At 35.5% G+C, this 17373-nt stretch overlaps 1 protein-coding gene across 1 annotated transcript in view; it reads right to left on the bottom strand.

The window, feature by feature from the left end:
• Positions 1-10435: 10435 nt before the first annotated feature.
• The window catches only part of Hel89B (histone acetyltransferase 1), a 55598-nt gene continuing 48660 nt past the window's right edge, over positions 10436-17373 (bottom strand). The window contains exons 25-34 of the mRNA XM_090104971.1: positions 16851-16980; positions 16270-16505; positions 15909-16089; positions 15181-15476; positions 14527-14700; positions 13964-14137; positions 12821-12969; positions 12183-12468; positions 11368-11543; positions 10436-10825 (exon numbers count right to left, since the gene is read on the bottom strand). Coding sequence (XP_089961097.1) covers positions 10573-10825; positions 11368-11543; positions 12183-12468; positions 12821-12969; positions 13964-14137; positions 14527-14700; positions 15181-15476; positions 15909-16089; positions 16270-16505; positions 16851-16980 — 2055 coding nt within the window. The 3' untranslated portion in view covers positions 10436-10572. The remainder of the gene's footprint in view (positions 10826-11367; positions 11544-12182; positions 12469-12820; positions 12970-13963; positions 14138-14526; positions 14701-15180; positions 15477-15908; positions 16090-16269; positions 16506-16850; positions 16981-17373) is intronic.

Below are 17373 nucleotides of genomic sequence, written 5' to 3' on the forward strand. Positions count from 1 at the left end.
CAACGAATATTCATTATTGTTTTAATATAGACTACAGGCCCGTGTTGAAAAAATTATGGGTCATTTGACCCACCAGGTGACCTTTCTAGAACGATATAAGAGCATAAAATAATAAGATTCAGCACTATGACGTCACTTGTAAGCTGTCCACCTGAGTGCAGATGAGAATTCGAAGGTTCAGGTAGAGATTTTCTACCCTTGTCTCCATGATTTTTGTACGGCGTTGCGGAATAATTGATTAAAAGTAGTATAGAAATAGTATGACACAGATGCCGTACAAAATCAAATGACCAAATTTACCCCGGCAACTGTCGAAAAATAAAAATAAATTCCGACTTTGTGGACCACCATTTTTGTACGGCATCTGTGTCATACTATTTCTATACTGCTTTTAAGCCATTCTTCCGCAACGCCGTACAAAAATCATGGAGACAAGGGGAGAAAATCTCTACCTGAACTTTCGAATTCTCATCTGCACTCAGGTGGACAGCTTACGAGTGACGTCATAGTGCTGAATCTTATTATTTTATGCTCTTATATCATTCTAGATAGGTCAGGTGGTGGGTCAAATGACCCATAATTTTTTCAACATGGGCCTGTAGTCTAATATCTTGTCGAACCCAATGAGAAAATTGCTACTAAAATTTACTATCCTAAGGAAATAGTTACAAAAACTTAAATATTATTTTTATTTTTTTTTCTAAAAAAATCAAACACTTTTTTTTTCATTTTCTTGTTGGGAACGTCAAAATATTATAATTCATTTTTATCCCAAAAAGACCCAGAGACAAACAATGCTATAGCATATATGAAACTATAAAGTGAATATAGATTAAATAAAAAATAAATTATCTGTTATCAAATAGTGCAGATGAAAAATATGACAATGTACATAAATACTGTCCTGTATTGTATAGATGTAAGTAGTTAATACTGCCAGTGCTGAATGTGGCCAGAGTCATGTAAGTATATATATTATATGAGTGTCGTTTTGTCTGTTATTGCGTGTTTCCGAGTTGTATCTTATTGGGCTAGTAAAAGTCAGAAAACAAATCTAGGAAAAAAACAGCGTTTTGCTTGGTATTTTTAATAGAAGACCTTATAAATAATAAAATTGTATCGAAACAGTTCAAGTAGGTAATCGCTTATGTCCTGTCAAAATGACATTTCACGCATCGGTCCGCCATGTTTTTGTGTTTCTAATAATAATGTTCTTTAAAATTAAGCCCGTTAAGTACGTTTTCCTATAACATGTTTATACTAACCCAATATAGATTTTCGAAAGAGATAACTCGACGAATCACGCATTACTATTTTAATAAAAATATAAAATTATCAATTATGTTACAATTGAAAATATATTTTATTGTGTTACGCTTAATATTTCTACATATATTTTATTTCAAATGTCATTTATTGATGAAGAATACTTATAATAATTTTATATCCGTTCCCCATAACAGACAAAACGCCATGTGTAAATTGATAATTAAAATATTAGGTTTATTGTAATCAAATGGTTATGAAATTGTAAATTCTGTTCCTCAGGTCTCCGTTCCGTTGCCGCACCGTTATATTTTTAGATTTATTTTTGAAAATGTATATTTTTGTTATGTTTTTAATGAATCCAATGAGTATATTTTTAGAAACGCAATGTTAGTTTTAATTTTTAACCATGACGTACTTTTTATATTTCGGTATATCCACGTTGCATTATTGAAGTGAAACTTCTTTATCAGGGTTGGAAAAAAATTTATGTAACATTTTATCGTTACGCGTGACATTTTTCCGTTACGCGCCATCTTGATTCGACGTATTTCTGTAAAATTGAATATAGTAAATTTTTTTTTGAAAAATAAGGTCATAAAGAAGTTTCACGTGTGTACACTAGTACACGCATACATTTTTTTGTGTTGATATGTTGATAATTGATATGACATTACTATTGTTATTGCAATCTTTAAGTACTACTTTTCATCAATACTATTTAACGTTAATATTGTGCTACATTAGTACTAATATTGTTCGCGTATTAATTCTACATCACGTTACATTTGCTACATGTTAGTACTATTTAGCCATATTACGTCATGTTAGTATTATATTTCATCAGTACTATGTTCATTTAGTACTATATTACGTATATTACCAATAATTTAGTACTATTTTTCGTCAATAACACAGTGCGGCACGAAACGGAGGCCGGCGACATTTGATTTCCACTCGTATCCTCTAGTTACGCTTACTACTGTACTATATTATAATATTTTTACTAAATTACGCGAGTTTCTTTAATTCCTAGCGTTTACTGAATGACTGCTTAGTTTGTACGCGTATTAAATTTATTACTAAATATAACGTTCTGTTTGTTCATCGTTGCGTGGACGTTGGTTTTTCTAAATTCTATTTAACCGCGCGTGGGAGATAATGCTTGGTGTTTTTATGATTATTTTTCTTTGGATTTCTATGAAAAATGTCTTTTTGTGGTAAAAAATAGTATATACGAGCAATATCTCCCGCGTACGACGTTTTGGACCCGATTTTGTACAATATTTGGCGACGGGATCTCAAATGTCAATGTAATTTTAGAGTATATTAATATTGTTAAGTGGACAGTTTTCCGTTCTGCTGCTGTGAATAGTACATGATAATAGATTAAGGGTTACCTTCGAAGCGGCGCGGACGCCATTTTGTTTTTATCTACGCAGTACAATCCATTTTTATTCAGTACCTTAAGTTTCCGTTCTGACACCTTTTTTGTATGTTCAGGTTATTGGATACGATTTTTTTTACTTCTGATATTTTTTATACATTACAGTTTGCGCCATTCGAAGTCTAAGTCTAAATATATATTTTTGTTTTCTTTAGCCTGAATGAATATTAAAAGGTTGTTTTATTTAAAAAAAATACTATTTTTGTGACGTTTTCCACCATAATTTCACGTGTAGATAAATGAAAATGGCGTCTACGTCGCATACATCCGAACTAAGTTATTTTATCGAATATCAGACTGAATTTTGATATAATTTCACAGTCGCTTGTGGTTGTGACGAACAACGCGAGATCCCAACTAGATTTTGTCTTTGTCTTTAATATCCTAAAAGTTTTGGGTCTTGCGTTTATTTCCGTCGTAACTGCTAGGCGACATCTAGTCCACAGCGCGGTGTATCGGCCGAGATTTCACTTACTGACTATTTTTATTATTAAAAATAAACATATCTATAATAATTCGATTCAATATAGATAATAATCAACTAAACTTTTCATTGATTTTACTACGAAAAAATTGATTCATTCTTTTGTAATTTTCAAATTGAGAAACTTTGTTTTTAAAGTGTATAATCGCTTAGATTGAGACATTGTATCTGTATCTGTATAATAGATCTATTCTAATGTTAATTACTTTTTCGTAGGAAAATCGCTGAATTGTACGAATACATGCAAAATTGATAAAGTTCCATCATCCGTAAAACATCTTTATCATCATTTTCGTAAAAGATCTGGTCGATACAGCGCGGCCGCGTCCAGTGTCCATGTACTCTGCTGCGTCGTGCCGTACCGTACGCACTGTACGTACCGTACGTACAGTACACACCGTACGTACAGTACGTACCGCACGTATAGTACGCACCGTACGTACAGTACACACCGTACGTACAGTACGTACCGCACGTATAGTACGAACCGTACGTACAGAACGCACCGTACGGCACGAATCGGCACAGTACGCTAGTGTATAGTGTATAGTTAGGCTAGCTCGAGTCCGGCCCAGCGAAGTGTCGTGCACGAGCCGCGTGGCGATATAGGGTGCGTAAACATGTGCCTTCAATGTTAATAAAATTTTTCATAGTTGATGCTTCTAATTAGATATAAGTTGTAAATATAGATTAGCGCTAACGAACACTTTATTTTTATTATTTAATTGTACTTTAATTTATTGCCTAAGATCACAGCGAGCGCGTGTCGCCGACGCGGGCTCGCTTCTCCGGTTCCGATGTCTTCCTTGCCTGTCTCTTAGCTTCAATCTTTTCTATCTGTAGAGAGACGTAGCTTTTTTAATTTAACAGATTTACGGTCCGCGTTCGAGTTGTGTTGTCGCTCGCGGCGTTTGCGCAAGCGACTGTCGCTCCCTGCGGTTGCGTCTGACGATCCTTTTTGTTTTCACCTCAATTAGCGCTTCGAAAGTGTAAAATATATTATTATTATTATACAGATTCGCTTGTGTAAATGTCGTGAATCGTTAATTGTCGTGAGACAAGCAAATGTGTATAAATAGATGAACTATAACATTTTTTAAAGTTATATAAGGCACTTTCGGTAACGTAGATTGAAGTACCTTCTGCCCTCGGGCACAAATATGTGAAAGTTAAAATTGCTTGTTGAAATTGTAAAATGTTTTCCAATTTTAGAGAGAATGAGGTTTATATTCGTTTTGTAAGTGACTAGTATTACGTTGACGTATCGCAAGAGTATCACTAATCGGACTGTATTATTTTTTTATCTAGCACATGTAACAATAAAAAATAAAACTGGAACTGTGCCATATTTTTGAAGTTTTATTTATTCCTTCTTCATTCTTAGCTAATCAATAATTATGTGTGTACTCTTCATCTGACTACTATGTCGTTAAAACCAGTTTAGAACTTGAATTTCATATTTAGTTTAATAGCACTCAAATGCTTTATTACATTCGAATATGATTGCACTGGCGTATGGTGTAAGACGCGGGTTCGAATCTCGCTTCGTGATCGAATTTTTTATATTTAAAAATGTATAGTAAAAATCTTTGTGAAAATGATGTACGCAATGTAAAATTCATACATAACACAAATTAGTTACGCCACGAACGAACATCAAAATATCCGAAAATATTTCTTTGTACGCTTTTAAACCTCACTGAACCCATTTTGATGGAACTTTGTAAAAGTGATAGATGAGATTTTTAAAAGACATGCCTATATTTCTGTCATGAACATCAAGGTTAGCCTAAGATCATAATATAAAAGCATGGACCATGCCTTTAGAGGCATGCATTAGTGCATTCTTAATGTTTAATTAATAATGAGATATATTTCAGTGTGTAAAATCTCTAGTTTACCATAATTCAGTAATAATAAGTCTCTATAGTTTTTTGGTCCATGTCTCTAGCTTCTGCTTGCGACCGCGGCGCTTTTAAAGGAAGTAACAGTAAAAGCGCCATCTGTCGGAATTTTTGGAGCTATAGGTAAACCAGAATCTGATGGCAATTAGGGAAATCAAAATTTAGAGTGTGCAACCCTAGGGAAAATGGACTGAACGATCTTGATACTGCGTATTTTTTATTTTGTCCTCAATATCATTAGTCACATTACACAAGTGGATAATACTGTATTTAATAATGAGATATCCACGTATTATTATCTAGGTACTTATTACATGTATAATATACATATTACTTTTCTAAAATACATAATAATATTATGTATTTACACATACCTATATTTGAATATATGTATATAATTATGGCATGTGAAAATATGGATGTAATGATAATGCAGATCAAAACTTATTTACTAGGTATATTTAACAATTATTGTTTATAATTTTTTATAAAATAAAACAATAATAAAATAAAATCATGTTTATTTTCGTAAGTATTAACACATTATAAAATTGACTTGTACACCTTGGACTTGACAAATAGCCGAATCTGTTATAAGTTTTCATAAAATTATATTTTAATCAACAAACAATATTATAGTTACCTATTTATAACATTTTTAAATTAAAGTATCAAAACCGGGTAAGTCCAACTTAGCAATAAAATCTTTCACGCGCTTTAAAATTGAAAATTGTGATGTGTTTGACCCTTCTTCATCGAATATTTTTCTATACACATTGTAAACAACACCTCTTGCTTGTGATCGCAGCGGTTTTATGGACATTTTGAAGATTTTGAAGACAAAATCCTAAAAATTAATCATCAACACAAATAATTTGATAGTTGTCAAATAAAGTTGCCACATGAAAATCTCGTATTTTTTAAATATAAATATGCCATCAGATTCTGGTAGACCTATATTAATTATTTTAATCACTACCAGAATTTCTTATGTCTCCGTAATTTCTTGTTTCTTATGTCTATTACAATCCAAAAACGAAGTTTATACACATCATAATTTATCATACCAATGAGAATGAGATGTTTTAGTTGAATGTTTCACTTGAAACATCTTGATACTTATTGTTCATTTTTAAAAATCCAGTCAACGTTAAAATTTCCAGGAATCAAAGTCGTCGTTAAAAAAACAAAAACTTATCCCATTTGTCGCATAATAAACACATTTTAATCAACTAGACTTCTGTGAAAGTGCTTTTGAATAATCTCGTAATTCATTTGCCACCAATATGGATATAGGTCTATGCTTACCTTGCCTTGGTTACCTATTCAAATACTATCAGTTGAATTTTTACTTATTGTAAAAAGTTGAAAAATATAGGCATTACAAATTTATTTTTTTATTATAATTATTATCTGCTGCCCTACCCTACCAGAATTGAACACAGGTTCTGGAGGACAAATTATTAAATACAATTTTTTTTTGCATTTAGTAACTGAAAAACCTATTACATATTATATGCAAGGAAGATTATGGTTTACACTGCTAACATTTGCATCATATCATGAAACTACATTAAAATATCGATGAATGATATATGTCACAATCTCTCTCAATCTTATATTATATAAATTATTAATTCTCTTGAAATTTTGTGTGCATATCGGGTAGGTCTTAGAATCGAACATCTAATTTTCACAAGATAAGTGATAATATTCTATAACAAAAATCAGCGTAGCGCAAGATCTTTCGCCATATATTATATCATATTCTGTAGTTATGACGCTATGAGACTCTGAGCTAAACCATTACCTTATGCACTGCAAAAAACCCTTATGCACAGTAAAAACTTTATTTCAAAAATTCTTGGATGAGTTTGACGAGATCAAAGATGCACTTCTAGGCTACAAAGTAACTAACCTAACCAAAAGTTTGTCAATAACTTTGAGTGTCACAAAAAGTATTTTTGATTAAGTAGTTATTCATTTCAGTCACACGAGTAAAAATGCGCATCACACCCGGTGAATATTTTATGTTAAGATTCTTTTCTAATATAAAACGTTTGTGACGCGCTTAAATACAATGTACAGTATATCTACTCATTTACTTCAGTAATAGAATATGATTGAAAATGTTTTTTCCACAGCACTTCTATATGTTTTTACTGTTCTGTGGTTTTTTCAGTATATGATGAATATAAGTTGGGAAGTTGTTTTTGCATTAGTAGTGATTTTTTGGCAGTGGTTTATGTGTTGCCGTGCTGTGTGATGTTAGGGAACATATTTTTAAAATGTTTTATTGTTTTGTTTCTAGTCATTATGTTATGTGTACCTTAGAACTAAAGGTTTATCAAGATATAGGATAGAATACAAATAAAAAACATAATTTTCCACAAATCGTTTATTTCTTAAAAGAATTGTTTATGAAATACAAAACATAACGCCAGTGGCGTGCTTCAGATAAAACAGAGTCAGTTATAAAAATAAAACACAAAATAACATCAGACAAATCAGTTTTACAAAATGAGCGTTAATACATCTAGAAAGAAAGCTCCATCTATTAAAGATATAACAAAAGTTACGCCTGCATGCGTCGCTTAAAATTAATTATTAACATACATCAAAATAAACAATTCTGCTTGTATTTAGTGGTATTTAGTACTTGTCCACGAAAAAAATATCCTGAGATTTTAGCGATTTTTTTTATTGATATTACTGAAATTTAGACATTAGTAGCGACACAAGGCCTTTAATTTCTAAGCCTACCTATTTTATTTCATGGACAAATTTCAAATAAAACACTTATCGACACACTACACAGCTTGTTGTCAACTAAAAATTACTTCGTCGTTTTTAATTGAGCAGGTACAACATAGCAAAATCAAACATGGGTGCCGAAGCACAACTCTCTACACTACAAAAATGACTAAGCGGTATGACTACAAACTTACAATACAAATAAATAGCCGTAAGAATTTGAGGTATTTCTTACTGAGGAACTTACATCAATAAAACGAACAAACACAAATATTATAAAGAGACATATATCTACATAGTTAATTTTTTGCTAAGTTTTAATAATTATAAACAGTTTTAGTTTCCGTTTATAATTATAATACCGCCATATTTCAATCCTTCTTTAGATTTTATATGAAAAAGTCGTAGTTATTACTTTGTTAACATGAAAAAAAAAAACATTTCAATGCTGAAAAAATATTGAAAATGTACGTGCACGAGCGTACGTACGTCTCTCAGTGACCGCATGTTATTTAATTATATTATTTGAAAATACGTGTAAGCCTTAAACATAAATAATAAAAAGATTAATATATTTTAGAACTCTTGTATTTTGGTTTGGTTACAACTACGCTAAATAACTAATATATTCAAGACATCAAATTAAATAGAACTTATTAATAAATAATGAAGTGGTATACTTCATTTGAACTTCATCCAATCATCTAGTTTAGTAATTATTTTTAGAAAGACCAAACATTGACAAAACATTGAGTTTTCACTATAAAATAAAGTTCTTTACATTTTGCGGTTTTCCAAAAAATATAATGAAGGTAGTGTTCTCATTTTTAACGCTGGACTGTCATGTCACAATATATTAAGACAATAAAAAATGGTTTAAAACTTTAAACGTATTAAAAGATATTTTCATTATTATCTTCTATTTTGCATTTGAAAAGATCTTTATGTCCTTCATTAGTCAAATACATACTATGGTAAAATGCAATTCTAAACTGTCGCTTGATTTTAAATCGTATAGAATATTAATATAAAGGTTGTTCTCGTATTTATTATTATTACTAGAATCAACCATATTCAGAACTACCCCAAAACACATTAAAGGTTATACATACGAGGAAACTGTCAATTTTCTATTAGTTTACATAATATATAAGTATTTTATATTAATAGTAAGATAGTTACAACATTAATATTCGGAATAAACTGTATAATATTAATATATTATAATATACATATTATTGTCATTTAGATATGTGTTATATTATATCGGCACGAACGGACATACTTTTAAAGTGCTTGATATAATTATAAGTTAAAAGTATCTATTATAAGAAAATCTTTTGATTTAATTGACATTTTTCTTTCCACAGTTAGGATACTGTTCCACCAATAATGTGCGAGGATGTGTAACGAGGAATGTGTTTGTAAAAAAAAAACAAAAATGTGTGCGTGTACACACGTAAGAAATGAAACTTCTTTATGACCTTATTACTATATGCAACTTTACAGAAATACGTCGAATCACGCGTGGTATGGATAAGAAAAAGATTGCGCGTAACGGAAAAATGTCACGCGTAACGAAAAAATGTTACACCAAATTTTTTTTCAACCCCGATAAAGAAGTTTCACTTCAATAACTATCGCTTCAAACTTCAAACTAAATGAAGCTATATGATTGGTTTTTACTAACATATTCTTCGCTACACATCTTTACACATTATTGGTGCAAAAGCAACCTTACACTAAAATTCCCATACAAATAAACCAATATTCCGGGTTGACTGACTCAATTTCAAATGTAAAACTATAAAAGACTTATGTTAGGAGTTTAATTATATCAAGAACAGTTTCACCTACACATAATATGAAATTACGTACATATTATAATAATATATTGGTGTCCTGAGAACTGCTAATTCAACTATATATAGTGAGGATATTGAAAAAGCTCAGAGAAGTGTATAATACTATAACTAATATTTAAAATAGAAACATTTTTCCTGTGAATTCATGTAAGCCTCTATTCTGATGATACACTGTCATATTGCATGACATGCAAATTGCTCAAGCATGCATGATTGAAAAATTACCCGTTTTTTAGTAATTTTTTTGTTTAAATGCATGTCATGCCGCATGACTGTATGATTTTAATTGACTGTGTATATATATATATATAGTGTTACATATATATTTATCTTATATTGTAATACTTGTCATATGGTTTAAAATTAATATTTAGGTATATGAAGTTTATTTTCAAAAGTTCAGTAACAAAAAAATAGTTATTTTATTAATATTATTTATCGAGTAGGAGAAGTATGTATCCGCTACTAATGAAAAGTTTTGTTATATTTTATGTAGTTTTTACTTGTTTTTTTCAGTAATAATATGCCCTGTATTTGGTTCTTGATACCACATACTTGATAGAGATTTAAGAACACGGATGCGCGACTTGCGTGTCAAAAAAATCAAATAGTAGAGCAGATTTTTTTTTTTTTCGAATTAAATTAATTTTTTAGGACAGAGAAATGTAGTTTTACAATGTTGTTTTCCAACTTTAACACGTTTATTATACTGCCTTCTGCCATTTGCTTTGATCTTTTTTTATTTTTAGGGGCAAATGCCGTGAAAGCTTTAGGTATTAGTCTGGTAAATTTGTTAATAGTCTAATTTTGTTTCAAAACTGCCATTTTATTCAATCATACGTCAAATACCCCCTACTCTTTCCACACGACCCCCTCCCCGGGATCCCTCACATCCCTCAAACTCCGTATGAAGCTGGTCATATCATACTCCTCATGGTACTGCGCATCATCCCAGAGCTCCGGCAGTTTCTCCTCACCGGTCGCGGGTTCGGTTCCCGTGCTCAGTTGGAACAGGTCGAGCAGTTGGTCCGTGCCCATCGTCTCCATTGCTGCGTTCTCGCTGCTTATCACTGTGTTCGCCGTTTTTAGCTTGAACTTTTGTAACCTGTGGAAGGGTGGGTAGATTAGTATATTGTTTTAATAGATTGTAATATGATAGGGAAGAGAGTTGAAAAAATCCATATTGAAATTGTTAACTATTGTTAGAAACAAAACATTTTTTCTGAATCAGTTCTAATCATTTTAACGATATTTTTGTGTCCGGTGCAAACAGAGCGTACGAGTCTTATGGTCCTTCAAGCCGGATTTATTATTTTGTTTCGATTATAATAACCGTTTTGGATAATTAATTAAGCACGATAAAAAGTTTTATTGTTACTAAGGTATAGGAAACAATAACTATAGAAGCACCCCTAAACGTTGTATAAATAAAATAAAAAATAAATGTTTTATCAAGTTTTAAATATAGTTTGAGTTTGAGATATGTCTCACTCCGTTGATATATAAATGTTTGAATTAGACTTTCGATTTTGAGTTTGAATGTAAGTTAAGAGATAAAGATTGAGTTAGAGATATAGTTTGACCCCATGATGACTTTCGAGTGTGTGTGAGTGTGAGTTAAAGATTGAGTTTCAGATATAGTTTTACCCCATAATCTTCTCCTCAAGCGTGTTACGTGTAACGAGGCGGTACACGTTAACGACCCGGCGCTGCCCGATGCGGTGCGCGCGGTCCATGGCCTGCAGGTCGCGCATCGGGTTCCAGTCGTGCTCCACGAACACTACTGTGTCCGCGCCCGTCAGGTTCAGCCCGAGCCCACCCACCTGATAAACGAATAATTATTATATTTTTATTTATTACACTACTATGCTAGTATACATTACTATTATTACTTCAAACTAAAACTTATAGCTAGACTAGCACAAAGGGCGGCTTTATCAGTGATAACACTCTTCAATTATTGTTTGGATCTGACAAAAATTATGTAAAAAAGGCATGTTTAATCTCATAACAGTATTGGTAAAATAAAGTGAAACAGGGAGAGACGCGCGCGCTGCGAATCGCGTCCGCGCATTTGTATCACAATATTGTAAAGTTTATCTTATGCAATTATGCCGAAACATCACGATAAAAGAAATATTCATTTACCCCATTCAAACATCAATTTATAACACACATTTGAGCACACATTATACAATGCTTGTTATCACTACATAGTATAAAACAAAGTCGCTTTCTCTGTCCATATGTCCCTTTGTATGCTTAAATCTTTAAAACTACGCAACGGATTTTGATGCGGGTTTTTTAATAGATAGAGTGATTCAAGAGGAAGGTTTTAGTATATAATTTATTAGGTTTTAGACAAAGCGGGCAAAGCCGCGGGCGGTAAGCTAGTTACATATAACACGAATGACGAAAAGTAAAAAAACAGACACGATACATGTCCAGTATTCAATACTCACACTAGTAGTCAGCAGCAGTAGATCAATCGACACATCCGTATTGAATCTCGTCACGATCGAATGCCGCATGGCCGCTGGCACCGACCCATCTAGCCTCAAATACGTGACTCCCGGCAAATGTGCCCTTAGCAAATCACGCTCGACTATATCAAGCATGCTCTTGAGTTGGCAGAATATTAGGGCTCTGTGTTGGGACACCACGGAGCCCACTTCGCCCGTCGTGTCTCCGGAGCCTTCGCCCCCCTCGCTTGAGGACACGCCGATACCGCAGTCGAGCAGTAGTTGCCTGGAAAAATAGTGACTCGTCAAAAAAAGTAATGTAAAATAGACATAATAATAATAAACACAAAAGTATTATATATTTATTTGCTGTCAATCACGAAATTAGTAAAAAAAAATAAATCCCGTATTAACAGGCAAGAATCATTGAATACCCTTCGGCCTTTCAAAAACGCAAAGTAATCTCAAGAATTCACTGCATAACCACATCAATTTCTAACAATAATTATAACAAATATTTACAATAAAATCAAGCAGAACATTGATCTCGATTCCTAATTCCTATGAAGTTTGAGTATTAATCGTAAAAACGAAGTTTTTCTCAATAATTAGACCCTAAAAAAGACCCAAAAACATACTTAAGTGCGGGTAGTTTAGCGCTATGGTGTATATCATCGAGCGAGGAGTTCTGCGCGGCGAGCTGTCGCTGCACGCGCGCGAGCTCGGGGTGCTCCGCGCTCAGCACCAGCTTCGGGTGGTTGCACACGTTCTGCAGGTAGTGGAGTGCCTGGGGATGTGGGTATAAGAAAAAAATTGGTTGTTTGTAAAGTAGGTTTACGATCGAGATGTTTACGTGATAACGTCTTATTGGTGGCAGCGCTCGAGATGAGACGAGAGATCGGTCCGTCTCTCTCTCGTTATACCTGCGATCGCGCTCGTGAGCTTTTGGTGTGACACAAGTTTCTGAACATGTCACCCGACTAAAACGATTTTAAAAACGTTATCACGTTAAAAATAAAGGATATATTGGCAGACCTGGACATAAAGTCAAGTAGACTAAATAAATAATAAGAGAATAGTGACAGGATTTAAAAAAAGGGGAAAATAATGCAGCTGGTCTCGAGAAACACATAATGTATTGTTACTGACAATGTATTATAAGGAAAATAATTTGCAGGCTTTAAAAACAGGAGGAATTCATGAACCGGATGTATTGTCAGGATTCGTTGTACACCAAGAATGTGAAAAAATTGACAGGTTTTGCTATACAACACGTGATAACATGTAATATTGACAGGTGTTGCTATACAACTCGTAAGAACATGTAATATTGACAAGTGTTGCTATACAACACGTAAGAACATGTAATATTGACAGGTTTTGCTGTACAACACGTAAGAACATGTCATATTGACAGGTTTTGCTGTACATTACATAAGAACATGAAAATTGACAGAATTAACTATTGAATATTGTTTCATTTGCAGTTTCTTTTTGAAGTGAAAACTTATTTAGCGGCGTTGAGCACTTTTTCTGTAATGGGTATAAAATCTTAAACTCGCGTCAGGACACGTGACCTGATCGAAAAAGCGTAAGACAGATGGATATTAAACATGCTCAACGTTAATAATCAAGTTTTCACTTCTGCCGGCACTCCCGGAGTGCAACCCGTCTTTTTTTGTAAGTTTAGGAGACAAGGGAGGAATAGGGTGAAACAAGGCTGGGCGACGGAAGGTCTGGATGACAATTCTCGTGATTTTTCCACGCATCAGCAAACGCACCTGGAAGACGTGCGTCCTGGAGTGCGGCACGTCGTGGCTCATGTGCCGCTTGGAGAAGTGCTCGTACAGCGAGCGCTGCAGCGGGCTCAGCTCGCAGTAGTAGTCCTGCGTTATCTTCGGCGGTAACTCGCGGAGCACGTCCTCTTTCACGCGCCGCAGAAGGAATGGCAACACCTGAAAGTCACTTGTGAGTTAATTGGCGCATGTGTATGAGTGATACAAAGTGTGGATATATGTAAAAGATGTGAACCATATGTGTGGGTATAGGATACGCGGCGTTTGAAGAAAATATCTGTTTGTGTGTTTGTATAAATTTGTGTGTGTGTTGAGTATATATTTGAGTGGGTTAACATTTTAGTGCTTACTTGTTGGCGTGTTAGTGTTTCTGTGTGTTTATCTAAATTATGTTAAGTTTGCATGTTTTTCGTATATGTGTGTGCATAAGTTTTAGCATATGTATGCGTTTTTTATGTGCGTGTCTGTATGCGTGTTGACGTATGTATGTGTCAAGTGTTACTCTGCATGTTTGCTTGCGTAGTGTGTGTGTATGTATGTCTGCATACCTGTCTGTGCAGCGCCTCGCAGGCGAGCGCGCCGGCCTGCAGGTGGTGCGGCGTCGCCCGCGGGTCCCGCGCGGCGAGGATCGGCCGCGAGTAGCGCGCCGTGAACTGCCGCTCCGTGCCCAGCAGACCCGGCATGAGGAAGTCGAACAGCGACCACAGTTCGAGCACGTTGTTCTGTGACAAATGTGCTAGTTGAAATATCCGGCTCGAAGGACCAAGCCAAACAACTTAGATATTATTACTGCGCTAAGACCCCGCCCCCGTCCCTAATGATCCGCTCGACTGCGGTCGGCCGGCCACACTCGGTCACTTGCTCGCTTTTTAGCGCGATGTTCACGATTAAAACGATTTAAACGATTGATATTATATACAGATTCCGTCTCGAAGGACCAAAATTGTTTGTATTTTATGATTTGGTCCTTCGAACCGGATTTTTTGTTAATACTATTTTATTGACTCGTTACGCACAGACACGTGTCGTTGTTATAATAATTCTTCACTAGTTTAAGACGTTTATTGTCACGTATTAGGCTTTTTAACGTAACGTAAAAATAAACGATCAATTTTCATCATAATAATGCAGTTTGCAAATATAAAAAAAACACAATCAAATGAGGTACAAATAAATATAATTTTAAATATACTAAATCTTACCTGTATCGGCGTCCCCGACAGAATAAGCCTATGATTCGCGACCAGCTGTTTGATAGCTTTAAACGCTTTCGTCTTCCCGTTCTTGATCACGTGTCCCTCGTCCAGTATGCAGTAGTTCCACTTGATAGAGCTGAAGAAGTCGATATCTTTCCGCACGATATCGTACGACGCGACGATAAGGTTGTATCGTCGGACGTGTGACCGTAACCGCTCTCTTTCAACCGGCGGCCCGACGTATTGCAGCGGTTTTAGATATTTCGTCTGTATGAACTTGTTCACTTCGAATACCCAGTGACCTGTTACAAAATTGATGAATTAATGTAATGTAGAAGAGATTTTTAATAAAACTTGTTTTGTGTATTTTGGTGTTTTATTTGTTATTTTATAAATTTTGGGTGTGTTTGAATGTGTAAGGGCGGGTGTACACGATTAAACGTGTGGTTACATGACCGCAACGTATTACCGCCCGCGGCGAACTAGAGTTCAGATATAAGGGCGGGTACACACAGTGGACCATCTCGTGTCGTATATTAGGGCAGGTACACATGGTAGACCACCTCGTGTCGAAGCATAAGGGCGTGTACACACTTTGGACCACGTCGTGGTGCGATAAAAGGGCGTGTACACACTGTAGACCACCTCGCGCTGAGGTATAACGGCAGATGCACACGGTAGTCCACCTCGTGCTGCGGTGCAAGGGCAGGTATGCTATAGGGGCGGGCACCCACCGGTGAGCGTGGGCGGGCACACGACGAGCGAGGGCAGCGCGGGCGCGTGGGCCTGGGCGCGCTCGTGGTGCGACGCCGCCACCACCACGATGGACTGCAGCGTCTTGCCGAGCCCCATGTCGTCGCACAGCACGCCGTGCAGCTTGTACTCGTACAGGAAGCGCAGCCAGTTCACGCCCGCCTGCGTTGCGATACATAAAATACATTAGATTGAAGAAAATTTCAGTTTTCATTAGTTTAGTTATCAAGTTATTCAAATTTAACACAATTAAATTCAATTTATTAAACCACATGCATGCACGCACGCACGCACGCACACGCACGCACGCAAGCAAGCACACGCACGCACGCACACACACACCTGTTGGTAGCTCCGCAACTCCGCAGCCACGGGCACGGGCACGCGGTAATCCTTAATCGCCTTGGGGTTGAACAGCTGGTCCACGAACACTCGGTCAGCTGCCCGGCGCGCACGCAGCTCGGGTGACAGAGCTGTGGGCTCGGCCGCGGCGCCGTCCAGCGGCATCAGCTGGATCAGCGTGGCGAAACTGCGTGTCGCCATCACGCGGACCGACTCGTTGTGGTCGCTCATGCGCCCTGTACACAGACATTTTAAATGCATTTTTAACTGACAATAATACGTCAATTTAAATGTTGAAAATCTCAAGATTAAAATAAAACTCCTTTTTCAAATAGAGTACGTCTATTTAACTTCATAAAAAATTATAAAAACCTTACTATCTGATATGAATGCGCGTACGCATATGCGTGTATGAATGCGTGTTCATTAGTGTACGTGCACATACTTGCGTATGTACGTGTGTACGTGCACATATTTGCGTATATACGTGTGTGTAAGAAAGCGTTCGTATTTGTGTGCGTATCTAAGTGCGTGTTCATTATTGCATACATATTATAGTATGTATGTGTGTGTGCACTCACCGAGCAGCGGCACGAGCAGCAGCACGATATACGGCACGAGCTGCAGCTGCAGCGTGTCCACGAGCCGCGCAAGTGCTTCCGCAGCACCGCACCGCACGCACGCACTGCCCTCACTCAGTGCTTCGATTAGCTGCAATTTAAATTAAAAAATATATAAATATAATGCAAACATATGCTCACCAAATAACAAAAAAAAAAAAAAAAAAATTTGCGATAAAACAAACTTCAATAGAACACAAACAGCCGATAGAGAACCATTATGTGGAGGAATTAAAGCTGTAAAACAAATTTCAAAACAACACAAAAAACCTATAAAAAGAATCATACAGTTAGAATATTCAAGTCCAATACAACAACGACCAGCAATTATTATTATTATTGAAGTGAAACTACTTTAGTCGCGTTGAGAATAAAACTTCAAGGTCGCGTCATGGCAATATCGTCACGTCACGCAGCGACGATTTTGATATTTTGAATCTTACCAAACAAGTTTCACTTCTGACACTTGTCCGCGCACACCTTA

The sequence above is a fragment of the Colias eurytheme genome, chromosome 8, assembly GCF_061535395.1.
Source record: "Colias eurytheme isolate Ceu_HAF_F1 chromosome 8, ilColEury1 Martin Lab GWU primary, whole genome shotgun sequence".
Taxonomy (NCBI): Eukaryota; Metazoa; Arthropoda; class Insecta; order Lepidoptera; family Pieridae; genus Colias; species Colias eurytheme.